Source organism: Cryptomeria japonica, chromosome 4, assembly GCF_030272615.1.
Source record: "Cryptomeria japonica chromosome 4, Sugi_1.0, whole genome shotgun sequence".
In the NCBI taxonomy this organism is placed as follows: Eukaryota; Viridiplantae; Streptophyta; class Pinopsida; order Cupressales; family Cupressaceae; genus Cryptomeria; species Cryptomeria japonica.
In genome coordinates this window covers 122,855,590-122,882,951 of record NC_081408.1, presented here as the reverse complement: position 1 = coordinate 122,882,951, position 27,362 = coordinate 122,855,590, and the positions used below count along the sequence as shown (strand labels likewise).

Sequence of the window (27,362 nt, the reverse complement as noted above, 5' to 3'; positions counted from 1 at the left end):
GTTGGAATCACAAGGGGACTTGCACTTAATGACTGAACTTCTGATTTGCTTTGAATATTGCTGGAACACAGGCTCTTACTAGCTTTGATTTGGAAAAAAAAAAAAACGGAAAAAAGATGAGGGCGAGGAAAGGATCTAATCCTAACACTAAGAATGTAGGAGCAATGATTGATCTTTGATGAAATTCTAACTAAGTCTTGTTTTGACATCCCAGGACCATCTCCACAAGGTTAGTGCGATCTTCGAAGGAAAGCTTTATGATGTTCAAATCATCACTGCAGGCATAGACACCATCAGGTTGATGCATATCAATGAAGAAGCGACAATTGAAGTTAAGCTTAAGCTGAATGATTCTAGTTGACTACACAAGGCAAGTCTATAATCAACAAACTGCTAGTAGTATGGATATACGAATTCCACCATCAATCAAACACATTTCTTCCACTCATCTAATAACATGAAATCAAATACAAGAAGTATAGAGACCATGCAAATTGTCAAATCGACCCATAAATTTCACCATTTCTTCAATGAAGTTACAAGTCTTTTACAACAACATCTTGGCAACAATCTTTGCCTTCTCTCTCTACTCTACTCTAATTGCTATTCTAATCACCTTCTAACTACTCTCTATCTGTCTTCTAACTACTTCCAACTATTCCCTTACAAAATGAAGAGCCGGGGCTTATATAGTGCCCACAATACAATTCGATGGCTGAGATCAATTTGAGATCAATGGCCAAGATTCAACAATGAAAACCCTAATTAGGGTTTGTTACAACCATTACATAACATTTAATGCTTGACCAATGAAATAATTGTATTGCTTGGACACATGTCCTCTCTGGAAAATTCCACCAATGGATAGCCGGGGTAGGTACATTGAAGTTTGTGCCACCTTCCATGAGTTAGGTACATTGAATCTGGACATGCTGAGGTGGACCAATCTGATTGGAGAAGTGATGACTAGGATGCCAACTCGTCTGACACTTGTATCTTGGTAGATATTCAACTTGATGTTGTTGAGAAGCTAGCTTTAATTAATTCATTTGGAACTATCTGCTTCTTCAACGAACCCTTTGCTCCGACTTTTTTTTGTCTCTGATGTGCAGGATGTTGACGTACCTCGCCCTGGAATGCTGGATTGGAGAAGTCGCCCTTGATGACGCTTGACTGAAGAAGGCCGTCCTTGTCAATGCTAGACTGAAGAAGGTCGCCCTTGTCCTTGCTTGATCTTCTTGGAGGAGACCGTCCTTGATCTGGCTTGATTTTCCCTGAGGAGAGCCTTCCGACTTGTAGATCTTTCGAGCTTGGGAGTCGCCATCTTGATACCTACACAACATTTCACAATTAATAATATATCTTGAAGTGTAGAAATTAGGATTCAAAAGGAAGATTTAAGATTTTAATTAGGAAACTTCATGATAAATCTTGAGTTATCATTTCCTAATTAACTATGCCAAACTTAGAATTTTCAAACTAAAAGTTCAAAATTCAAATCTTCAATAATGGTGTCAAGATGATTTCGCCATACCTCCCCTTGAGTATTAAACTCTAAGAAATGATGCAAAAATAGATGAAATTCGCTAGGCAAAATGTAGATCAAAGCCTTCTATTGAACAAATTGTGCCTCCTCTAGCTTGGAAAAGAATTCCACCTTCCACTAGCTCCCTCAAGATCTGGAAATTCGCCTTCAAATGTCTTCAAAAAATCTGGAAATTATCCTCCAAACTAGCAAGAAATTTGCCTCTCCAATGGCCTTCAATATGAATTTCGCCCACCTTAGTCTCCACACTTGGTAGAAATTCGCTCCACTCCAGCTAGATTTCGCACCTTCAATTAGCTCTCCAAACTCGCACTTGAAAGGATGATTGAATGATTTAAATTGTGAAAAAACACCTCCAATATATAGAGCGCTCACCTTCTACTTACCCATGAGGCTGACTTAGCAAATAAAAGGTGAAATAATAAATAAAACCTCAAAAGGAGTAGGCTGACTTGTCAAATAAAGGTAAAATAATGCCTTGTGCGCTCAACTTTTAATTTTTAATTTCACAAAAATTAATTTTAAATGCCTTTATAATAGAAATTCGATTTTTTGAGGCCCAAAATTAGTTTATTAAATGCCAATTTAATTAATTTTTTCAAATATTCCAAAGTTAGCAATTTGGCATCTAATGCGATTTGGAGGATATTAACACCCAAATATGGTAAAAAATAATGAATGCCATTAACTTCGCTCTGGTCCCTTGGAGAGGGACAGGTGCACTTTTCTCAATCTAGGCCTTGCATTCCTCATTTTCACGTTCAAAACTTCATCTAGGCATTTAAAATGGCATTTTTGATTGGAGTCTTGCGTTTAATTCACTTGATCTTTAGAAGGAACGTGCCTTAGGACATTTTCGCCCTGGTCCCTCAATTTGTCCAAAATTGGTGAGAAAGGCTAGATAACATGTTAAGCGCTCCGGTCCTTCAGTGACGGACAGGAGCACTTTTTCAACTTCAAGCTTATCCGTCCTTCGCTAGCTTCCCAAATTATCTTCAATGGGCTAATCATGTCCTCTTCCATTCATTTCAATCACAAACTTGCCTTGTCTTTGCAGGAAATTTACACTTTCTTGGAAAATCGCTCTGGACCCTTGGAGAGGGAGGGGAGCACTTTTTGGAAAATCGCTCTGGTCCCTTGGAGAGGGACGGGAGCACTTTTTCATCTTGGCATACTTCTTTGTTCTTTAAACCTCTCAATTGCGTCTAAGGCATAAAACATCATTCGTTCTTCCCATCCAAGTCAAGTTTTGCCATAAAATATCAAACAAAGAGGAGAAACTTGAAAAAGTGGCATGGTCCTTCAGTGAAGGACAGGAGCACTTTTTGTCATTTGGGTTGATTTACTCCTTTTTAGACCGCTTAAATTATATTCAATTGACAAAACATGCCTCCCTTAACCTCTTCAAATCATAAAATCACCTTAACCTTGCAAAGATAGTGTGAATTTGAAATTCAGTGCTACGGTCCTTCAGTGAGGGACAGGAGCACTTTTTGCCTTCTAAGCCAAATTGTCTCACTTTTCACCCCAAAATTCCTTTGCTAGGGAATATTTCATCTTACTTCATGCTATGAATAAAAGTTAATGTCCAAAAAAGGTCTAAAATTGTGCACATAAAGAAAATCGCTCTGGTCCTTCAGTGAGGGACAGGAGCGCTTTTGACCTTCTAGGCAAAAACTTCATCATTTCATCGTTTTTGATCAAGTCTGGATGCTTTATCATGTTCATTTCGTCCTCCACTATGCTTTTGATGTTTCAATTTGACCAAACAAGGTCAGGAATGACTCAAATAAGTCTTTTCGCCCTGGACCCTTGGTGAGGGACAGGAGCGCTTCGCCTTGGAGGGACAGGAGCGAAATTCGCTCTGGATCCTCAATGAAGGACAGGAGTGAAATTTGACTTTTTGAACTCTCTATCAGGATAATTTTTATGGAATATAACATTTAAGTATAAGTATACTTTAAGTTATATTCCATATATACTTTCAGGATGTTTGAGAGTGGTTTCAAACCTCCAGGAGTTATATTGCAAAATCTAATTTTTGGAGGTTTTTCAATTTCCAGACTTAGTCAAATTTCAGGATCAGGACATTCCAGACTTAGCCAAATTTCAGGATCAGGACTTCACTCAAGCCAGACTTGCTATCCATGTGATCCCCTTGGCGACACTCAAAATGCAAAGGCTAACTGACAAAACCCTAAAAAAACTAAAAACAAACCCTAAAAAGCAAAAAAAAGCAGGGGTCCCCATTTGCAATGGGGCGATGTGTGAAAGTGTCACAACAAAGGGTCAGGAGCGAAATTCAAGATTTAGGCTTGATTCTTTATTCCCTTCACCCTCATTCACTTCCTTAAGCAAAAACATGTCTTCTTGGAATTTCTTCTTGGAATTTCGCTTTGGAGCCTTTGGAAGGGTCAGGAGTGAAATCCTAGTTTTTGCTCAATTCCTTCAAATTTATTGATCACTAGCAACTCAAAGTCATTCCTAAGGACATATCAAATCCTATCTCATCTTGACCCACACTTGACTTGGCACAAAATTGGGAGAAAAGAGTGGTTTTGTGGAATTTCGCTCTGGACCCTTTGGAAGGGTTAGGAGCAAAATTCCAACTCTAGGCTTGACTCTTCATCTTTTCAACTCCAATCTTCTCTGGAAGGCAAAAATACATCACTCTTTACCCAAGGAACAAGGTTTGTAGTCTAAGCAATGGAGCAAATGAGGTTTATAAAGAATTTCGCTCTGGACCCTTTGGAAGGGTCAGGAGCGAAATTCATCCTTTAGGCAAAATATTCATCTTTCAATGCTTTCAACCTCTTCTCAAGGCATGAACATATCAATCCACCTTCCAACATGCCTTAGAAATCAACGCTTGGCCAAAACTAGGAAGGAAATGGGAGCTATGGGGATTTTCGCTTTGGACCCTTTGGAAGGGCCAAGAGCGAAATTCTCCTTCCAGGTTGATTTCGATCATTTCATCGCCTCAAATCTCCTCTCCAAGGAAAATATGCATCCAAGTCCTTCAAACCATTCCTTAGAAGCCCCAAACTTGGTCAAGCTAAAGAGCAAAGTAGAGGAAATATGAATTTCGCTCTGGACCCTTTGGAAGGGTTAGGAGCGAAATTCTCATTCTTGGCCAAAATCTTCATTCCTTAATGCTTTCAATCACTTCCTGAGGCAAGAACATATCAATCTACCCCCACCATGTCCAAGGAACAAGGATGTTAGCCCAAACAAGGGAGAAAATAGTGTCTAGGGAGAATTTCGCTCTGGACCCTTTGGAAGGGTAAGGAGCGAAATTCACATTTAGGCCCAAATCTTGACTTCATTTCTCACATTTCTTCATCCAAACAAGTGCTTTGCCCTCAATAATGCCTGGGAATGAGTTGGTTCTAGGTTTGGGTCAAAGTAGAATGTCTTATGGAGAATTTCACTTTGGACCCTTGTTGACGTGTATTTTGTACACTATCAAACACAGAATAAAATACCCAAGGGTACCTTATCCTCTCTTGAGTAAAGCCTCTGAATGCTGAAGATATCGCGAAAAGGATCAATCAGGGTGACTTCAAGGTTCTTCGTTGTAAGATCTCTATGTGTGGATAAGCTCTCTGTGGTATGATGTGATTTGCTGGAATCACAAGGGGACTTACATTTGATGATTGAATGTCTGATCTGCTTTGAATATTGCTGGAACACAGGCTCTTACTAGCTTTGACTTGAAAAAAGGAAAAAAGATGAGGGCGAGGAAAGGATCTAATCCTAACATTAAGAATGTAAGAGCAATGAATGATTTTTGATGAAATTCTAACTAAGTCTTGTTTTGACATCACAGGACCATCTCCACAAGGTTAGTGCGATCTTCGAAGGAAAGCTTTATGATGTTCAAATCATCACTGCAAGCATAGACACCATCAGGTTGATGCATATCAATGAAGAAGCGACAATTGAAGTTAAGCTTAAGCTGAATGATTCCAGTTGACTACGCAAGGCAAGTCTGCAATCAACAAATTGCTAGTAGTATGGATATACGAATTCCACCATCAATCAAGCACATTTCTTCCACTCATCTAATAACACCAAATCAAATATGAGAAGTATAGAGACCATGCAAATTGTCGAATCGACCCATAAATTTCACCATTTCTTCAATGAAGTTTCACAAGTCTTTTACAACAACCTCTTGGCAACAATCTTTGCCTTCTCTCTACTCTACTCTAATTGCTATTCTATCAACTAGCTAGCTACTCTCTATTCACTAACTCCTTTCTAACTGCTTTCTATTGCCTTTACAAATGAAATGCCAGGGCTTATATAGTGCCCTCAATACAATTCGATGGCTTAGATCAATTCGAGATCAATGGCCAAGATTCAATAATGAAAACCCTAATTAGGGTTTGTTACAACCATTACATAACATTTAATGCTTGACCAATGAAAAAATTGCATTGCTTGGACACATGTCCTCTCTGGAAAATTCAACCGATGGATAGCTGGGGTAGGTACATCGAAGTTTGTGCCACCTTCCATGAGTTAGGTACATTGAATCCGGACATGCTGAGGTGGACCACATTGACTGGAGAAGTGATGACTAGGATGCCACCTTGTCTGACACTTGTAACTTGGTAGATATTCAATTTGGTAACGTTGAGAAGTTAGCCTTAATTAATTCTTTTGGAACTATCTGCTTCTTCAACAAACCCTTGCTCTAACTTCTTTCGTCTTTGATGTGCAGGATGATTGATGTACCTCGCCTTGGAATGTTGGATTGGAAGAGGTCGCCCTTGTTGATTTTTGATCGAAGAAAGCCATCCTTGTCGATGCTAGACTGGAGGAGGTCGCCCTTGTCCTTGCTTGATCTTCTTGGAGGAGACTGTCCTTGATCTGGCTTGATTTTACAACTCCGGGATCTCCATTTGATGCCTACACAAAATATTAAAGTTAGTCTTTTGAGCATCAAACCTCAAAGCATGAAATTTAAGACCTTTCAAAGGTAAAACTTAAGATATTAAAAAAAAAGTCATGATAAATCAAGAACTATACATTTTCAAATTAATCATGAATGGAAATTGGATTTTCAAGACTTAGACTTTACAAAATTGCAATGGGATCACAATAAGTCTTGAATAAGAACTTCAAAAAAGCAATTCTTCATACCTTCCCTTGAGTATTTAAGTACAAAACCTTGAGAAAATGAAGGAAGAGGACTGGATTTTGATGGACAAGCTTAGATTATAGTCCTCCCTTGGATGAATTACGCCTCCTTTGGCTTGGAAAAGAACTCCACCTTCCACTAGCCTCCAACACTTAGCAAAATTTCGCCTTCAAATACCTTCCAAAATCTGGAAATTATCCTCCAATCTAGCAAGAAATTCGCCTCTCCAATTTGCCCCTCCAATTCACATTTGAAAGGATGATTGAATGATTTGAATGATGAAAAACACACCTCCAATATATAGAGCGCTCACCTTCCACTTACCCATGAGGCCGACCTTGCAAATAAAAGGTGAAATAATAAATAAAACCTCAAAAGGAGTAGGCCGACTTGTCAAATAAAGGCAAAATAATGCCTTGTGTGCTCAACTTTTAATTTTTAATTTCACAAAAATTAATTTTAAATGCCTTTATAATAGAAATTCGATTTTTTTTGAGGCCCAAAATTAATTTATTAAATGCCAATTTAATTAATTTTTTCAAATATTCCAAAGTTAGCAATTTGGCATCTAATGCGATTTGGAGGATATTAACGCCCAAATATGGTAAAAAATAATGAATGCCATTTACTTCGCTCTGGTTCCTTGGAGAGGGACAGGAGCGATTTTCACTTTTGCTCTTATTTCTTCGTCCTTTAATTGCCAACTTTCGTTGTGGGACAAACAATGATCACTTCGTTCATTCTATGCATGCTTAACTTGTTTTTGCAAGGCAAAATTGGTGTTCTAAAGATTTTCGCCTTGGTCCTCCAGTGAAGGACAGGAGCGCTTTTTGCATTTTAGGCTAGGATTATCAAGTTTTGAAGGCAAATCTTTGTTCACCACGCTTTAGAAGATCCTTTCCTATCTCGCACAACCTTGCCTTAGCATAATCTTGGAGGGAAATTGTTGATTTCATAAAAAATCGCCCTGGTCCCTTCAGTGAGGGACAGGAGCACTTTTGAGTGTATTGCACAAATTCTTGATCACATCAACTTCAAATTACCCTCCAGGCGTAGAATATCACATTTCACTACTTCTTGAGTCTTGGTAATAAAAATATCATTTCAAAATGCAAGGTAAATGGGCATATTTGGAGATTTCGCCCTGGTCCTTAGGAGAGGGATAGGAGCGCTTTTGCCAATTGTCATCAAAATTTGCAAATCTTGCATCTTGATTCCACCTCGAAGCATTTTAAACATCATTTCAAACTTGTGCCTTGGCCTAGATTTGTCCAAATTTGGAGAGAAAAGCTAGATAATATGTTTTTCGCCCTGGTCCCTTGGAGAGGGACAGGAGCACTTTTGCAATTTCAAGCTTATCCGTCCTTTGCTAGCTTTCCAAATTATCTTCAATGGGCTAATCATGTCTTCTTCCATTCATTTCAATCACAAACTTGCCTTGGCTTTGCAGGAAATTTACACTTTTTGGAAAATCGCTTTGGATCCTTGGAGAGGGACAGGAGCGCCTTTTTATTTCATGGAATATTTCCTTGTTCTTTAAACCCTCAATTGCGTCTAAGGCATAAAACATCATTGCTCCCTCCTATCCAAGTCAAGTTTTGCCATAAAATATCAAACAAAGAGGAGAAACTTGATAAAACGCCATGGTCCTTCAGTGAGGGACAAGAGCACTTTTTGTCATTTGGGTTGATTTCCTCCTTTGTGGACCACTTAAATTATATTCAATGGATAAATCATGTTTTCCTTGGTCTTTTCAAATCATAAAATTGTCTTGATCCTGCAAAAATAGTGCAAATTTGAAAATCAAGCTCCGGTCCTTCAATGAGGGACAGGAGCACTTTTTGCCCTCTAGGCCAAATTGTCTCATTTTTCATCTCGAAATTCCTTTGCTAGGGAAGATTTCATCTTACTTCACGCTATGAATAAGAGTTCAAGCCCAAGAAAGGTCTAAAATTGTGCATATAAAGAAAATCGCTCTGGTCCCTTGGAGAGGAACAGGAGCGCTTTTACCTTTCTAGACAAAAACTCCGTCATTTCATCGTCTTCGATCAAGTCTGGATGCTCTATCATGTTCATTTCGTCCTTCACCATGCCTTTGATGTTTCAATTTGACCAAATAAGGTCAAGAATGACTCAAATAAGCCTTTTCGCCCTGGTCCCTGGGTGAGGGACAGGAGCGCTTCGCCTTGGTCCTCTTGAGAGGGACAGGAGCGAAATTCGCTTTGGATCCTTAGTGAAGGACAGGTGCGAAATTTGACTTTTTGAACTCTCTATCAGGATAATTTTTATGGAATATAACATTTAAGTATAAGAAAGATCTTATACTTTAAGTTATATTCCATATATACTTTCAGGATGTTTGAGAGTGGTTTCAGACCTCCAGGAGCTATATTGCAAAATCTAGTTTTTTGAGGTTTTTCAGTTTCCAGACTTAGTCAAATTTCAAGATCATTACATTCCAGACTTAGCCAATTTCAGGATCAGGACATCACTCAAGCCAGACTTGCTATCTAGGTGATCCCCTTGGCGACACTCAAAATGCAAAGGCTAACGGACAAAACCCTAAAAGACCTAAAAACAAACCCTAAAAAGCAAAAAAGTAGGGGTCCCCATTTGCAATGGGGGGATGTGTGAAAACGTCACAACAACCCTTTGGAAGGGTCAGGAGCGAAATTGAAATTCGCTTTGGACCTTTTGGAAGGGTCAGGAGCGAAATTTGACATTTTGGTCTCTTCGTCAGGATTCTTATATGGAATATAACATTTAAGTATAAGTGTGTATAAGAAAGAAGAAAGATATAAGGAAATGTCACTGTCAGGATGTTTGAGAGTGGTTTCTAACCTCTAAGAGTTATAATGCAAAATCTAGTTTTTGGAGGATTCTTCAATTTTCCAGACAATCAAATTTTAGGATCAGGATGACATTCCAGACTTAGCCAAATTTCAGGACATTTGAAGATCAAGATGACATTCCAGACTTCATCACTCACCAATTTGAACTAACTCAGATCTTCAAAGATGATATTCACTCACCAAGCTTCATTGACCTCCTCAAACTAAAACAAGACACAATTAGCAACAAGAGCAAAACCTTGTCCTAAGGAAGACTTTCAAAGATGACCCTAACCCAGAGCATCCACTGACTCACCTTCAGCTAAAACAAAGCCTACTATCTTAGTGATCCCTCTGGCAACACTCAGAATTCAAAGGCTAACAGACAAAACCCTAAAAGACCTAGAAAAACAAACCCCAGAAAGTAAAAAGTAGGGGTCCCCATTTGCAATGGGGTGATGTGTGAATACGTCACAGCACTTCTTTAGGTGATTATCCTTCTCTTATTCAATTTCACTCATGCTTATGAAATTCGCTCTCTTTGGTAAAAACATGAAGTTCGCCCATCTTTCTCAACTACCGAAGTTAGAACTTATTTCACTTCCTTAAACTCACGAGAGATACCATATCCAATAAGGCATCCATCTTCCTCTTGAACCTCCTTCCTAGACTTGGTCTTCTTTCCCTTCCTTTTCCACTTTCATCCCGACTGCTTGTAAACCTTTCAATACCACCCATTGGCCTCTCACTGTCCCCCATTTTTGTTTCCGGAGAAGACTCCCAATGAGCCCTCAAAACCTCTGATGCTGTTTGACCTTCAGGAACCTGATACCACTGAAACTGAAACTGACTTGCAACCCTCTTATCTTCCATCTTCTTTCTCTGTCACTCATAGAAGGTTTGTTTCATAGGATGGCAGGATGTGAAGCTCTGATACCACTGAAATATCCCAGACCAATTTTTCAATTTTTCAATTACAAAAAGTAATGCAACACACATCCGTTAGGGTTAGCACTTAAACCAAAACGATGCGGAATACAACTCTAACCAAGAAAGTACACCAGGATCCTGGGTTGGGCAAGGTGTGAGCATATGGTCAGAGGGTCTTAAAGCATTCTGAGAGTGACTCTAACCAAGAATGTGCCCAAAATGGACTAACATATGGTCAGAGGATCTTAGTGCATGCTGAAAGTAACTCTAACCAAGAATGTGCCCAAGATGGACTAACATATGGTCAGAGGATCTTTACAATTACAACTGCTGAAAGGAAAACTCGACACCAAGCATGTGCTTTCCAACTTGTTGTGACGTTTTCACACATCGCCCCATTAAAATGGGGACCCCCCTCTTTTTGCTCGTCCTTCTCTCTGCTTTTTAGGGTTTTGGGTTAGTGAGTCAGTCGTCTGGACTAGGGTCAAGCCTTAGGGTTTCCGTTTTAGTGTTTTCAGGCCAGAGTCTAGTCCATTTTGAAGAATTGTTGAGCTTCCTCCCGTAAGATGCAATTTTGAAATGAGGTGAATTCGTCAGAGGTCAAGTGAGTCTGTCTAGGTTCAATCGGAATTTTGAATGCAAGTCCAAATTTTGCCTAAGTGTTGATGATGGAATTATGGAATTTTGTCTGATTGAATGATTTTGACCAAAATTTTGGAAATTTTAGTAATTGATCCTAGGCATTGGAAATGGCTTAATTTTGCCTTGTCAAGTGACTGAAGCCTTAAAATCATGATATTTTGGCCTAGGGAAGCAAGTTCGCTCCTGTCCCTCAGCCAGGGACCAGGGCGAAATTAATATTTTATGCATCCTGGTTATTAATTTGTTTCATTTGTCTTGTGCAGGGTCGCCAGGGGATGCGGTCGAACGTAAATTGAAAGCTTTGAAGATTTTGAGGTTTGAAAATGGCAAATTTTTGGAGTTTTAGGCCAAATCGCTCCTGTCCCTCAGTCAGGGACCAGGGCGAAATGTCTTGCCTAGGCCATTCTGACCTCATTTTGATCAAACTAAAGCGTTAAGGACATGATGGAAGGTGAAATCAACATGATGGAGCGTCCAGACTTAGTCGTTTGCAATGAAAAGATGAACATTTACCCTCAAGGACAAAAATCGCTCCTGTCCCTCACTGAAGGACCGGAGCTTGTTTCTCAAAATTTCATTGTCCTTGCAAGATCAAGACGATTTTCGAATTGGAAGAGATAAAGGGAGGCATGTTTTGTCCATTGAATATAATTTGAAGAAATTTGCAAACAAGGAAATGTGCCAGGAACAAAAATCGCTCCTGTCCCTCACTGAAGGACCAAAGCTTAAAATCCAAAATTGCCTTGTCCTTGAAAGATTTGAACGATTTCACGATTTGAGAAGAACAAAGGAGGTACATTTTATCAGTTGAATATAACTTGAAAGTGCCATCATGAGGAAAATTGGCCTTAGAAGCAAAATTGCTCCTGTCCCTCTGCCACGGACCAGGGCGAATTTTAATGGTAGCTCCCGTCCCTCTCTCAGGGACGAGAGCGATTTTCCTTACAGGACAAGTTTTGGGCGAAGATCAAGTGAGTTTTAAGTTTGAGGCAAGCAAAGGAGGCGTAACGAATCCATTGAAGATAATTTGAAGATTACAAGACGCCAAGTGAAGGCCATATTGTCCTAGGCGCTCCTGTCCCTCTCCCAGGGACCAGAGCGATTCCTTCCTAAAGCAAATTTCCCACGAAGTTAAAGTGAATTCCATGTCAAAGGTGAATGAAGGAGAACATAATGAGTCCGTTGAAAACAAGTTTGAAAGTTGGCAAAGCAAGAATGAGCTTACAAGTGCAAGTTCGCTCCTGTCCCTCAGCCAGGGACCAGGGCGAAATCTTGGTTATTTTGCCTTCCCTCCAAGTTTAGACCACTCCAAACCAAGGTACAAGGGGGCAATGATGTTTTGAAGGTGCTTCGAGAGAAATAAACTTGCAAGGACCGCAAAAGGGGATGGAAATGCCCAAGTTCGCTCCTGTCCCTCTCCTAGGGACCAGAGTGAAATGTCTAAGTGTGCTTAAATTTTGAATGTTACTCCCATTTCATACGTTCAAGAAGGAATAAAGGACATCATTTTATGCCTTGAAGACAATTTGATATCAATATGATGGAAGATTTGCACCATAGACTAAAGTTCGCTCCTGTCCTCCAGTCAAGGACCAGGGCGATATTCATTAGACTTGTCATTTCCTTCAAAAATTTTGTCAAGGCGAGGCTACACAAGGTCGAAAATGTCTTTGGGAAGATGATAAGCAAGGAACCAAACGTCAAAAAGTGACTAACTTGAGCAAAGAGGCAAAATCGCTCTTGTCCTTCAGTCAAGGACCAGGGCGATATTCATAAAATCAATCATTTTCTTCCAAAGATCACATCAAAGCAAAGTTACACAAAGTTGAAAATGTCATTTGAAAGGTGATGAACAAGGAGTTAAGGTTAAAAGATGACAAATCTGAGCTAGGATTCAAAGTTCGCTTCTGTCCCTCACCCAGGGACCAGGGCGATAATGATTTTAAGAGGCATTCATCTACAAAATTGAATAGATCAAGCTCAAGATTCCCAATGAAGATGCCAGTTTCAACGTAGAGGAAGTGGTTTTGAACGTAAAAGGCGAGAAATTCAAGAGCAAAATGCTAAATTGCTCCTGTCCCTCTCCCAGGGACCAGAGCGATGTGGTTTGTACCCCTTACATCTCCCATATCTTGGCGCTAACATCATTTTCAAATTATATTAAATGCTAAAAATCGATAAAATTTGAAATATTTAATTAAAATTAGCATTTAAAATAGCGCACAAGGCATTTAATTAATTGATTTTGCCTTTTAAAAATCGAAATAATTAATTACAAAGGCATTTTTAATTAATTAATTAAAAAATTAAAAAAATAAATTGGGGCGCTTGGGTTTTATTTTCCATATTTTAACAAGGTCGGCCTCCTTTTATTTTAAATTTTGTTATTATTTACCTTATTTCAAAGGTCGGCCTATGGGAGATTAAGGAGATGAGCGCTTATATAAGGAGGGTACTTTCGAGCATTTCAAATCATCATTTAAACATTCATTTGCATGCGATTTGGAGAAGACAAGGAGAAGTGCGAATTTCATCAAGGGGAGGGCGAACTTTGTTTGTGGTGGAGCGAATTTGCCATCATCACGTTGAAGACCCCAAGGGTGGTGGAATTGACAAGGGAGACGCCTTTGCTAGAGGAAGATTACGTTGAATACTTCAAATTTCGATTTTGCCTAGGCAAATTTCCTTATTTTGCATTTTTTTAGAGTTAGCTCTCAAGTGAGGTATGGCGAAAACTTCTTTTGTCTAAATTTTGAATATTGGTCGTCCTAGCCTCAATCTTGAAATTTTGAATTTCTAGTAGCTCAATCATATTTAGGAAATGATAACTCAAAGACTTATCATGAAGTTTCCTAAAATTAATCTTTAATCTAATCTATGTTTATACATTGCAGAATCTATTACTAATTTTGAAATGTTGTGTAGGTATCAAGATGGCGACTCCAAGCTCGAAAGATCTACAAGTCGGAGGACTCTTCTCAAGGAAAATCAAGCCAGATCAAGGACGACCAAGCAAGGACAAGGGCGACCTCCTCCAGCCTAGTATCAACAAGGACGACCTTCTTCGATCCAACATCATCAAGATAAGGGCGACCTCTTCCAATCCAGTATTCCAAGGCGAGGTACATCAATCATCCTGCACATCAAGGACACAAGGAGTTAGAATAAAGGTTCGTTGAAGAAGCAAATAGTTCCAGATGAATTAATTAAAGCTAGCTTCTCAACAACATCAAGTTGAATATTTACCAAGTTACAAGTATCGGACGAGGTGGCATCCTAGTCATCACTTCTCCAGTCAGTGTGGTCCACCTCAGCACATCTAGATTCAATGTACCTAACTCATGGAAGGTGGCACAAACTCCGATGTACCTACCCCAGCTATCCATTGGTGGAATTTCCTAGAAGAGGACATGTGTCCAAGCAATACAATTATTTCATTGGTCGAGCATTAAATGTTATGTAATGGTTGTAACAAACCCTAATTAGGGTTTTCATTGTTGAATCTTGGCCATTGATCTCAAATTGATCTAAGCCATCGAATTGTATTGTGGGCACTATATAAGCCCTGGCATTTCATTTTGTAAAGCGGTTAGGAAGGAGTTGGAAATAGTTGGAAGCAGTTAGTAGATAGAGAGTAGTTAGCTAGTTGATAGAATAGTAATTAGAGTAGAGTAGAGAGAGAAGGCAAAGATTGTTGCCAAGATGTTGTTGTAAAAGACTTGTAACTTCATTGAAGAAATGGTGAAATTTATGGGTCGATTCGACAATTTGCATGGTCTTTATACTTCTCATATTTGATTTCATGTTATTAGATGAGTGGAAGAAATATGCTTGATTGATGGTGAAATTCGCATATCCATACTACTAGCAGTTTGTTGATTGCAGACTTGCCTTCTGTAGTCAACTGGAATCATTCAGCTTAAGCTTAACTTCAATTGTCGCTTCTTCATTGATATGCATCAACCTGATGGTGTCTATGCCTGCAGTGATAATTTGAACATCATAAAGCTTCCCTTCGAAGATCGCACTAGCCTTGTGGAGATGGTCCTGCGATGTCAAAACAAGACCTAGTTAGAGTTTCATCAAAGATCAATCATTGCTCCTACATTCTTAGTATTAGGATTAGATCCTCTCTTCGCCCTCATCTTTTTTCCATTTTTTTTAATCTAAGGCAGTAAAATCCTGTGTTCCAGCAATATTCAAAGGCAAATCAGAAGTTCAATCATCAAGTGTAAGTCCCCTTGTGATTCCAGCAAATCACATCATACCACTGGAGCTTATCCACACGTAGAGACCCTACTTAAAAGAACATTGGAGTCACCCTAACTGATCCTTCTTGCGATATCTTCAGCAGTTAGAGACTTTATTCAAGAGAGGATAAGATGCCTTTGGGTATTTTATTCTGTGTATGATTGTGTACAAAATACACGTCAACACAACCCAGGGTGGGAATGGAGCTACCATATGGCGGAGATGCTAAGAACTTAGAAATGGAATTAAATGTAAATAACAAGCGTGAAATGAAAATGAGAAGAAATGCTGCCAGTACTACTGTTCAACTTACAATTTGATAGTGAATGCTTGCCAAGATCATAAGATTAAGACTATACAATGCTGCAACAATATAGAAGACTCTCCCGGGCTTAACAAAAATGATAAGTCCAAGAAGTTCTTCTCAAGGATCAATCTTAATATTCTGATTTATGACAGACCTGCACTTGAAATGCTTAATCAGCAACACCATGGAATCACTAAAATGCTCATTACTCTCTCAATACTAGTCCGAATGACCTAAAACCAAAAGCAATGGCTTCCTATGAAGGAGGCGGCCAAACCAATACCAAGAAATCAGACATTAACCCAACAGATTATTTAACACGAACCCCAAGGCAATTCCCAGCAGTGACGCCAGGCAAGAATGGCGATTCTTCTCTATAAAATAGAACACTTCATATTAGAATCTGTAAATTTGCACAAAGGAGCGCCTAGCCAAAACAAGAGGAAATATGCAATACCCAGAATGAATATGTTTTTATTTTGAAATATATGAGTGAAACTACAAATCTGCCCTGCTAACCGCGACCCCCGAAAATGAAATGAAATGCAAATAACTGAACTTCCAGCACAACTCAAGCTACAATGCAATCCTCACTACAAACTCTCACAACTACGCTAAATCACCACTAGTTGCTATCTTTCAAGCAAGAAGCAATGCCAAGGCTAGGAGGCATTCATTCCTCGAAGCAACCCCAATACCATTCCGACAGAGTAACATTATAATAGACATAAGATGCCAAAATGAAGGGAAGAGGCCTCCATTTATAAGCTTAACAAGGAATCTCAAGAGGCTTCTAGAAAGTGCGCCCTAATTTCACATTTGAATTTTCCTCCAAGAGATGGCGCCACTTTTAAAAGCTTTAATTAACCTTTATTTAAATTCACTTCTCTTCATAAAGTTGGCACCCCTTTTCATAAGCAAGATTTTAGACCTTAGGAAATATTAAATCCCTTCCATGATGCGTCCACCCTTGAAGACCACCTTTTAAAACAACTTGAAGTGATGAAGCTAGGCCAAGGGGTCAACTTTAAAATATAACATTAAAACATAACATTATTTAAATGAAATGAACTTATCTCTCCAAAAACATCCCAAGGCCAAAAGTGACGAAGCCAACTGAACCAACTGAAGAAGAGAACCAACTGTGCCGAAATAATCAGGACCACTGCCAGAAATAGAATTTACTAAAAATAGTAAGTTCCAAAAAGTGCTCGGAACGCAAGCCGGACATACCATTGCGAAGCCCTCTGGAAACCCAGAAAGAATCCGCGATCCAAACTCTAATTTACGAGCAACAACAACCTCCACAACTGGAAACCCTAATTTCACCCATTGAGTAGCCTACGGGTCTCGGAAATAGGCCATCGGTCAATTGAAACATCATGCCTGAGAAGGGGATATTACAACATCACTTAGAATATTCCAATTTTCAAACTTAGTCAACAATCTTTGACTTGTTTTAAACTCAATCAGAAGCAGGGCGGACTTTTGGAGTTGGAGTTTTCCACAATTTACCATGCTAGGGCAGACTTTTCTTGTGTTGGGCACCAACTTCATCTTTCTTCCTAATACCCCCAAGGCAGACTTTGTTAATTGCATGTACCAAGGTGAGGGTGGACTTTCTTGTTACCATGACCATACTCACATACCTCTAGGCAGACTTTCTTTACCTTATGCCCTTGGTCTTCAGATTTCCCTCAAGGCGGACTTTGTTAAACTTAGGGCGGACTTCTTAAGACTTGATACCTGTAGCATGCACCTTGAGGGCGGACTTTGTAGACTTTAGGAATCTCTTTCTTCATAAGGCGGACTTTACTTGATGTGTGCACTTTAACTTTAATCAAATTTCTCTCTCCTCAAAGCGGATTTCTTTGGTTCATGTCATTCTTCTTCACTTGAGCTAACTTCACTTCCAATGTGGACTTTGTTCATTTCATGCATGATAGGGCAGACTTTATCATCTTGTGCACCTCAAAACCTTTCTATCTAAGGCGGACTTTTGAGGGGTTGATTATAATTTGTCTCAAGGCGGACTTCTTAAGACTTGATACCTTTAGCATACACCATGAGGGCAGACTTTTGAGTGTTGCTCCCACGAGTTGAAGGGCAGACTTTACTTGCCTTATGCACTTGGCCTTCAAACCTTCCTCAAAGCAGACTTTGGTAGCCTTATGCACCATTTGCTTCTTATCTCACCATAGGGTGGACTTTTTCATGTTCACACACCACTTTGCATTTGTACCTTGGGCGGACTTTTTGGAGTTCATAACACTTATACTTCACCTTGGGCGGACTTTGTGAATCTCCCTCTCGCATATGGCAGACTTTGAGAGTCTCCTTTTCATCATGGGCAGACTTTCTTGAGCGGACTTTCTTGTTATCTTGATACCTAGCCTCTTATCTAAGACTTTGTGAAGGTTTTGGAGACCTTGGAGGGCAGACTTTTTAGAGTTCATGACCTTCTCCATCATCCATAGGGCGGAGTTTGTAGATGTATGATCCTTTGGAGGGTGGACTTTTGTAGACTTTAGGAACCATCTTGCATGTCTTCCAAGGCGGACTTTACTCAAGTTGAGAACTAGGGAGGGCGGACTTCATAGTTCATGACTTATTACTTATCACCTTGGGTGGACATTTTGGAGCTAATCTTGGGCGGACTTTGTGAATCTCCCTCTTGCAAATGGTGGACTTCATCTATCTTAGGTGCTGCTGATTGCAAAGTAGGGCGGACTTTGAGATGACCATGAACATGCTTCTCTTCCATGAGGGCGGAGTTTTGGAGTTCCTGCCCTGACATTCACCAGACTTAAAGAAATACTTGGAAAACTTCAAAATTTGATAACTCCATCAATTTTAGCCAGATTAACATGATATTTGAAATCCATACTCAGGTAACCCATCCAATGTGCCATGACCCCTAAAATGTAGGAACTTAGGTTTTTGGGTCAAAACTTGAAAATTTTCGATCGCTATCGATGCAGGTCAGTGGTACCAGTGCAAACCCTAGGTCCCCACTCCGAAAAAGCAAAAAGAAGACATCCCTAAAAAATAGAGAAAACTTTCTAAAAATAGTCATCTCGGGGATTGGGCTAAAAATGCCAAAAACGAAACTTCTTAAAAAATAGGAAAAAGCAAAAAAAAAACTTTCCAAAAATAGGAAGTTGTCTAAATTCGTTCAAATCAATTGCGTTCTTCATCCTTTGTCCTTTCTAGGCACTTTGACGGTGTCTAGACTTTGTTATCACTTGGCTTGCAAAAACTGACTTTCAATCCTTAAGACTCAAACTGTTCGGAGCTTGAAGTACCATTGCACTTGTTCCTTGGGTGGACTTTTGGTGCTAACCTTGGGCGGATTTTGTGAGTCTCCCTCTTGCACATGACAGACTTCATCTATCCTAGGTGCTACTGATTGCAAAGTAGGGCGGACATTGAGATGACCATGACCATGCTTCTCTTCCATGAGGGCGGACTTTTGGAGTTCCTGCCATGACATTTACCACCAAAAATGATTAGCCAGACTTGGAGAAATACTTGGAAAACTTCAAAATTTGATAACTCCATCAATTTTAGCTAGATTAACATGATATTTGAATCCATACTTAGGTAACCCATCTGAAGTGCCATGACCCCTAAGATGTAGGAACTTAGATTTTTGGGTCAAAACTTGAAAATTTTCGATAGCGATCGATGCAGGTCAGTGGTACTGGTGCAAACCCTAGATCCCCACTCTGAAAAAGCAAAAAGCAGACATCCCTAAAAAAAATAGGGAAAAATTTCTAAAAATAGCCATCTCGGGGATCGGGCTAAAAAATACCAAAAACGAAACTTCCTAAAAAATAGGAAAAAGCAAAAAAACAAACTTTCCAAAAATAGAAAGTTGTCCGAATTCGTTCAAATCAATTGATTTTTTCGTCCTTTGGCCTTTCTAGGCACTTTGACGGTGTCTAGACTTTGTTATCACTTGGCTTGGAGAAACTGACTTTCAATCCTTAAGACTCAAACCGTTCAAAACTTGACAAAACTGAGCAAAACTAAAGAGGGAAGGCCACAGGATACTAACAAAAACCCTAGAAAGCAGGAAAGGAGAGGGTCCCCATTCTCAATGGGGTGATGTGTGAAAAAGGTCACAACAAGCTGTAGTCACAAAACTCACATCAACAGTGTGGAGGTACCAGCTACTCCAAGATTTTTGTCTTGTAATTTATTGTTGTGTGCAGTTATAGCACTGGGATGGTTCACATTGATATCTAAATCTGTTTTAACTTTTAAATACACCTTGTATATGTAGCAGCATGTTTACCATGTTTTGTTGGGGACTTAGGTGAGGTTCTGTCCAAGCCAAACTTTTAGGTCTGGTTGAACCTGTCTGGTCTTGTTTGGACATGTTTTTATTTTTTAATTATTTATCAAAATTGTAGGAAAAATCACAGTAAATTTTTTATTCAAAAATTCTGTAAGCTTTCAAATCCTAAATCTGGATAAACTGCTGTCAATTATCTGGACCCTCCTCAAAACCATGAAAATAAATAATTTTCAATGTGGTTTGACTCTCCTAGAATTCTATCTTGATTTTCTAAAATCCATGAATTCTCTGTGAACAGATCTGGACTTTTCAGCAACAATTTGAAGGCAAGCATCTTAAATACATTTATATAGTGTTACACTTAAATTATACATGATTATTTGCATGTGTTTGTTTTTGATGTTAGGAGTCAGTGGAGTTGTAGACTGGCTGACTTTGGGCCAAGCATTTCTTGTCTGGTTTGGAAACATGACATTTGCTGTTTTTGATTCTTCATTTCCACATTCCTTAAGTTATTTTCTGGTAGCTTTTGTAATGCGACATGCAAATTTCCATGTGTGTGTCTTCATGGATGGATATGCCATTCAAATAAATTTAATTAATAAACTCATGCTCAAGTATCAGTGTTGCAAAGAAGTCAGTGAATACACAACATATATATTATTTATTATTGTAAAACAAAAAAATTGCTCAACTCTGAAGATAAAAACTTAAAACTTAAGCATTATTGTTGAGAGCATTTTTTCAACATGTAAACAGTAACATACGGTAAATCAGTAGTAAGAAATATCATAAATTATTAAATAGGATTTCTAATTTAGCATTTAGATCAGGAATTGTAATGTCCCCTTTTGGGATTGCCCTAAATCTTGCCCTAGATTACTATTCTCAATTTATAAGGGAGGGTTAGAGAGAGGGTGCCTTTATCTTCTTAAAGGGAAAACAGTTTGCCAGTCCCTTTATTGTTTTCCGTTCTGCTAAAGTATTCTCCCTTTTGATTCTTTTTTCATTGAGATCAGAGTGTAGATCGAACTTCTGTATATATCTGCATATTAATCTATTTGTATGTGTTTTTTATCTGCATAAGAAATTCACTGGTGTTATAAGCAATCAGTCAGTTTCGGTGTGGCTTTCTGAAGGTCTATGTCTTTAAGTCTGATCTGCCTGTAACATTGATGTAATTCTGAGTGCAGTCTATTTCTGTCCAACTTTTTAATGTGCTATGGATATATATGAAATTAAGTATGACTGTCATACATATTGCGGTGTATATTAATATCACTACTGAATTCTGCATAAGAACATTAGCAGGCTTCATATATTAAGCACATCCCCAACCAAGAACAAAGATATTACTGCCTGTAACTTAATAACAGTTCCGATCTGATCTGATTGATGGTGATCTCAATGGATGATTTGATTCCTTTCCTTTATTATCCCTTTCACCATCAGCACCTTTTGAAAGAGTGCAACTCTTAATTATTTCTGCCCCTTTGAAAGGGACACAACCTTTCACAATCAGATCTGCACTTTTATTTAAATTAGATCTGCACCTCTGATTCCCAAATTATCCTCCTCAAATGAGGCTCTCTTCTCCCTTTGATATCTCATGTTTGAGGGAGTCGCAACTTTTCATTTCATGTCTTTGACCATTCATTAACTGAATTAAAATTTAATTATGTTCTTTTTATATTTAATTTTAATTTTATTATTATTATTTACCATTAAATTGTATTTCAAAGTGGGGACATTACAGGAATGTTTAACTTTTAATATTGAGTTCTATTGTTATTAGCTTCATAAATGATTAGATAGGCTCATATGTAGTCTTACAAGTTTTTAATGTTTACTTTCCTGTATGTAAATGTATAATTTTAATTTTTATATTAAATGAAAAATCCAAACCAAACCTTTTACAAGCTCCAAACTTCTGAACAATTTTTCTCCCCTGAACTTTTTGTACATGGCAACCATTTGTAGCAGGCAAGATGGTGCTCTTACAGCGCAGGCTGAATTTATTTATTGGATTAGATGAGATTGATAATGGTTGAGGTAGACTTGCTTATTATCTTTAATAGAGCTTAAGTAGAGTACTGCTATTGACAAAAGTATACCTCATTTTTTTGACAATCTATAATAATTTTTTCCTTAGTTGTTTCCAATTAAAAACATTGCAATAAAATATTTTTAGTCTGAAATCTACTTGTTATATGAACAGAAAGAAGCAGATTTGCCGGACTTGGAGATCAGATTTTGTAATGATGTACAAAGACGATCAGATGAGGTATGAATAGTGTTTTTCAGATTTATCTTTTAGACCTAAAACAGTATTTGGTGTTTGTTACACTTTGTTTTCTATTGCTGATATGGATTCACGTTACTGTTAAAGGTTCTGGGAGAAGGAATTTTATATGATTAATTTCTTGAGATGTTAAATATGCAAATCTTTAACATCATTTTCGTAATGAAAGATGTCATTATGCATTTAGTAGCCAAGGTGTGCATTAATTTAAATTTCTTCAACTTTTGTTGTTTTCCATAGATACATCTTTTGTGGACTATTTTCTTATACATAGAGCTGCTTGGAGGAAAAATATATGAAGTAGTAGACATTTTTTGAATTCAGCATCTTAAGTATGTGCGTTTGACATTAGATGGTTGAAGCTTAAAACTGCTGACAACAGGATTTTGTTGTGGATAATGCAGGGATATATAAACTTTGGACATTTTGCACCTTTTAATTACTTTGTCCCTGGAAATGGAAATGCAGACTTTGTTCAAGTAAGTATGTTTGATGAGCCTTGAAACTTACGATTATTTAGATATTGAATATTTTGCAACATTGATTTAGTTTAACCTTTTATAAGGAAACTCAGACATTGTTCACGTATGTGCACATTGAAAGCTAGAAACTTGAGAATATATAAATATTTGGCATTTCATGCCTTTGTCTTTGCATGTGGAAACTACAAATTTTGTTTGTGTCATTTAATTAACACAGACAGTTGAGAATATTTGATTCTGTGATTGATTCTAGCTTATGTTGGATGGAGCTTATAATAACCAGAAAAATCGTCAACTATGGAAAGCTGCCTGAATTCAATTTTGTGGTGCTTGTCTTTCTTTTAAATAAAACTAATATTATAATCATCTTCATATATACTTGTCCTTGTTCACCTGAGCCTTACTAACTGCCTGTATCATAGACTACGCTGATGTGCCTTTCCATGCACAGGTCCGGGACACTTTGTATGTGTGTGACCATATTCAGTCAGAGAACCTCCTTGCCCGTTGTAAATTTACTTAACTATGCTAATGCTTAATGTATGAAATAAGTTTTGGTGACTATTCCATAATGATTTGTGCTGTTCATATTTTCTGCTGTATGGATAAAGCCATATACTTGGTGTACCTATTGAGGGTTTTACTACATTCCCCTCTATCATGTCAACCTCTCACCTCTTATGACTAATTCACTTAAACAATTGATCAATGTGGAGATGGTAGGGGAGCTGCAATAGGGTGCCCTTGACCCTCAACCCTAGGCCCAAGGTCAAGACCTTATCCTCCTTGACCTCATTTGGTCCTTAACCAGTGGTCCTTAACCATCATCATGAGGCGATCTCGTGGTCCTTAACCATCTTTACAAGGTGCCTTACCTAGTGAGGAATCTTTCACCATTACCCCTCCTTGCACTCCCTTCCTTCCTTCAACATGATTGATAAGTGTACGGATATTTAGATTCAAGCATACTTCTGATTACACACACACATGCGTGCGCGCACACACACACGCATGTACGCAATATTACTTCTTCATATCACAGTAATCTAATAGATTATAACAGATCGCCTAGCCATAATCCTTAAATTCTGCTCACAAGTCTGATTGGTCTTCTTGTCCTCCCTTCCTTCCAATGGAGTGTTTCTATATGTATTCTTCCATTAGGAAGGAACACACACACACATGTATTCTTCTATTAGGAAGGAACACACACGCGCGCACACACACACACACACACACACACACAATATTACTTCTTCATACCACAGTAATCGAATAGATTATAACAGATTGCTTTGCTGTAGATATGATTGCATTTGTTGATGCAGATGTAATTCTGGTTTGGTTACTGCCATAATCCTTAAATTCTGCTCACAAGTCTGATTGGTCTTCTTGTCCTCTCTTCCTTCCAATGGGGTGTTTTTATATGTATTCTTTGATTAGGAAGGAAAGGTTATGCCCTTTCCAGCAGTCATGGCTCTTGGAAAGAGGTGCCCTTTCACATTGTCTTTTCTACTTCTTAACTAATCGCTGTTTGTATTTAATTGCCGTTAATATAGACAACTTCATGCTATTTATGTTTATGGTTTATTTCTACTTATGTCTGCTCTTACAACCCAGAATGATATTGCAATGGATGGATGTCCAAATGAGTCTCAACATGCCTCTCTTTATACCTTCCAAGAGGCACCTCTTCATCAAACAATACAACTTATCAAATCAGGTTGGCTAGCACATAAAATATTTAATTTGCATTTGCATTCATCATCAAGGGTCGTAACCAGGTTGGCTGGCAATATGAACAAATGCTTATTATATATTTTTTTGTTTACATCCTCAAGTTAGGGTGCCCATCTCTAGGGGGTCGGCCCACTTGTACTTTTATCCCTTAATAATTAGTCGACCCTAACCCTAGTTGGCCCTTCTTATTGAAATGTTATTTAATGCCCTTAAATGAGGGTTGCAATTGAAGGCAGTTATTTTCTCCTAACATGGCGGGGACATGACAACTTCTTTGAGATCTGTCTAGCTTGAATGATGCTTGCATACTTCTAGTATTTGGAATTGTGATTTCATGATTTCTTTTGCTAATGACATTATTTTAGTGTCACATGGGTATGAACCTTCATCAACAACTTGATTTTTTTTAGGATTCCATTGTGTGAGAATTTGTTGAAAATAGCCAAGATCTAGGACACAATGAATAGCACAATAGAGAGACAAAATAGATTGATAAGAATAAACTGTATACTAATCAAGATGAAAATACTGATCAACTGGATTATCAAGAATTATATACAATGTAGATGAGCCTGCTTATAAAGGCAAGGCTAGGAGACAAGAGAGCACACAATGAAGACATGTGACTCAATGAGATGCAAGGGTAGGTAGGGGTAGGTAGGAGAAATAGTAAAATATTCCACATGAGGTGGATCACCCACCGAAGGTGGAATTATCACTCCACAATAAGTGGATATGATAAAGTAATAACAGGATCACACCATAAAAGTTGGAAATTCTCCTACATACACACTCCCAATGTAACACATCTCCCTAAGTGTCTCATATGCAAACTACAATGTTGTGCATGTACCTAAGTAAACTTAAGTAAAGTGTAATTATATCTGACATGAATAAATAATTACACCAACACATTGTATGCATGGGTTAAAATGCGTTCTAGGAAAAACAAACATTATGCCTTTTAAGTTTTAATGTCTTAATGAAATCTTAGGAAGTTGGTCTCATTCATTTTGGAAAAAGAAAACATTATGCCCTCACCTTCATGAGATTTGACCTGCAACTCTATGTTTTCCTGCTTCTTTCTTAGCCCGCCCACTGCTCCTCATTTTCAGTTCTCCCTACCACCCACTCTTGGCTTTGGTAGTTTTACCCATCTGAACTTGCAACCTACTATACTGAAGAACATCGAAAAACAGATCCAAACATGCTTGTCATACTTAAAAGAGATCAAGCATATAAAGGATGCCTGAAACCATAATCCTTTCGTGGGTACAAGTCTCTTGAAGATTTCACATATAATGCACTAACCAGGAATGCAGTGAGACCGTGCTACCTGCAATGATGCATTTGTAGAGAATTATGAACACACTCTGTAGGCTGTCAAATACTTGCTACTGTCTGAGAATGTTGACAGAAGGATTGTGGAGATTGTCCCATAACTGGCTTAGCTATCTCCTCTCCAGAGCATAAGCATTCCAAGGACAAAGCTCCAAAAACCAACTATTTACAAAGGCAACTGGCATCAGTTTCTTATCAGGGACTCTTGATCCTTGATAGCTCACAATGCTGGATGAGGAAAGTCACCCATGGCTATCATTTTGCTGGAAAGATATGAATGCTCTTTCAAACTTGTGACCACAAACACTTAGGTAAGTAATCCCTTGGTTGATCACAGTTTGTTGTTTCAATGCTTTCTACTCAATTTTATATATGAATATGTATCTTTCAGCTGACTTTTTGCATCAAGGGGCCGGGTCCTTTTTCTTATGTACTTCTCAGCTCATTTAATAACTCTTTGTATCTGCTGATCTTTGCCTCTTTAAAGCTGGTCTGATTTTGTCTACAGGTCTCTTCATTGTTCTTGTTTTCAAATATTAATACACAATTTTTTTATCAAAAAGGGAACATATTTCTGTGGCAATTTATGACTGAATTAGAGGCAATATCAATGTCAACCGCTTATTTCACGTTACAATATGTCACTGATATTGCTTCTTTGAACTTGAATTGTGTGGCAATTTATTGGCATTGAGCCAGATTAAATTTTCATTAGGCATAATATTAGTTCTTTTCATATAAGCTTGTGTTTGTCTCATCTAATATTATGTATTTTGTGTGTTTGACTATCATTGGTTTCTATTTGTGTAAAACCAGAAGCTTTAAATGTAAGTTTAATTTGCTTATATGTGACAGGAATACTATTTCGGTGATTTGCAGCATTGTGAGTTTTATACCAACAAGCTGGGTCGTACTGCCCAGGTTTGGGACATTAATTTTGTGCTTTAGTTCTAGGGGTAGATGATTTTATACTTTATTGTTATGTAGATATAAAATGGTTAATTATAATTTCTTTGATTTATTTCTGAAAAAATCTCTTTATGTGTAGGTGAATATAATTTGTGGTAATTGTTCAAATGGAGCTACTTGCAAAGGTATGCATTTCAATGTAATGACTTGATATATTAGACTTAACTACGGTGAGAAGGATAAGAAAACTAAACAATGTAGCCAAAAGAAAAGGGAGTCAGAGTGTTTTTTGTGTATAATACATGCTTCTCATGTCAGGTTAGAATATTCCAGCTATTTTCACTACACTACTTTTACTATAACAATTGGAATCTTAGGCAGTTCTGCGTCAGGTTTAGAATTTACCTATAATGAAATGGACATGGAGAACTTCTCGCTATTGAAAGAAATGCCATCTTAAATGAAATCCACTTGTTCCCACCTTCATCATCTCTTCAATTGGGGCTTTAGAGTTTTCCATAACATGTTACCTTTCTGCCAAAACTCTTCTCCTTCACAAACCTTTGTTGTGAAGTTGAACTTCTCCATTTTAGCATGCCTAACCTTCAAACCTTGTCAACCAAACTTTG

At 38.2% G+C, this 27,362-nt stretch overlaps 1 protein-coding gene across 3 annotated transcripts in view; it reads left to right on the top strand.

Moving 5' to 3' along the window:
* LOC131074131 (uncharacterized) overlaps positions 1-27,362 on the top strand; it is a 259,081-nt gene that overhangs the window by 39,449 nt on the left and 192,270 nt on the right. Inside the window, exons 4-8 of one of the 3 annotated variants that reach the window (XM_059219608.1) lie at positions 21,940-22,011; positions 22,178-22,243; positions 22,666-22,740; positions 26,680-26,745; positions 26,873-26,918. In XM_059219608.1, the coding sequence (XP_059075591.1) occupies positions 21,991-22,011; positions 22,178-22,243; positions 22,666-22,740; positions 26,680-26,745; positions 26,873-26,918 (274 nt within the window). In that variant the 5' untranslated portion in view covers positions 21,940-21,990. The remainder of the gene's footprint in view (positions 1-21,939; positions 22,012-22,177; positions 22,244-22,665; positions 22,741-26,679; positions 26,746-26,872; positions 26,919-27,362) is intronic. The other 2 variants (XM_059219607.1, XM_059219606.1) reach the window with 2 other exon arrangements.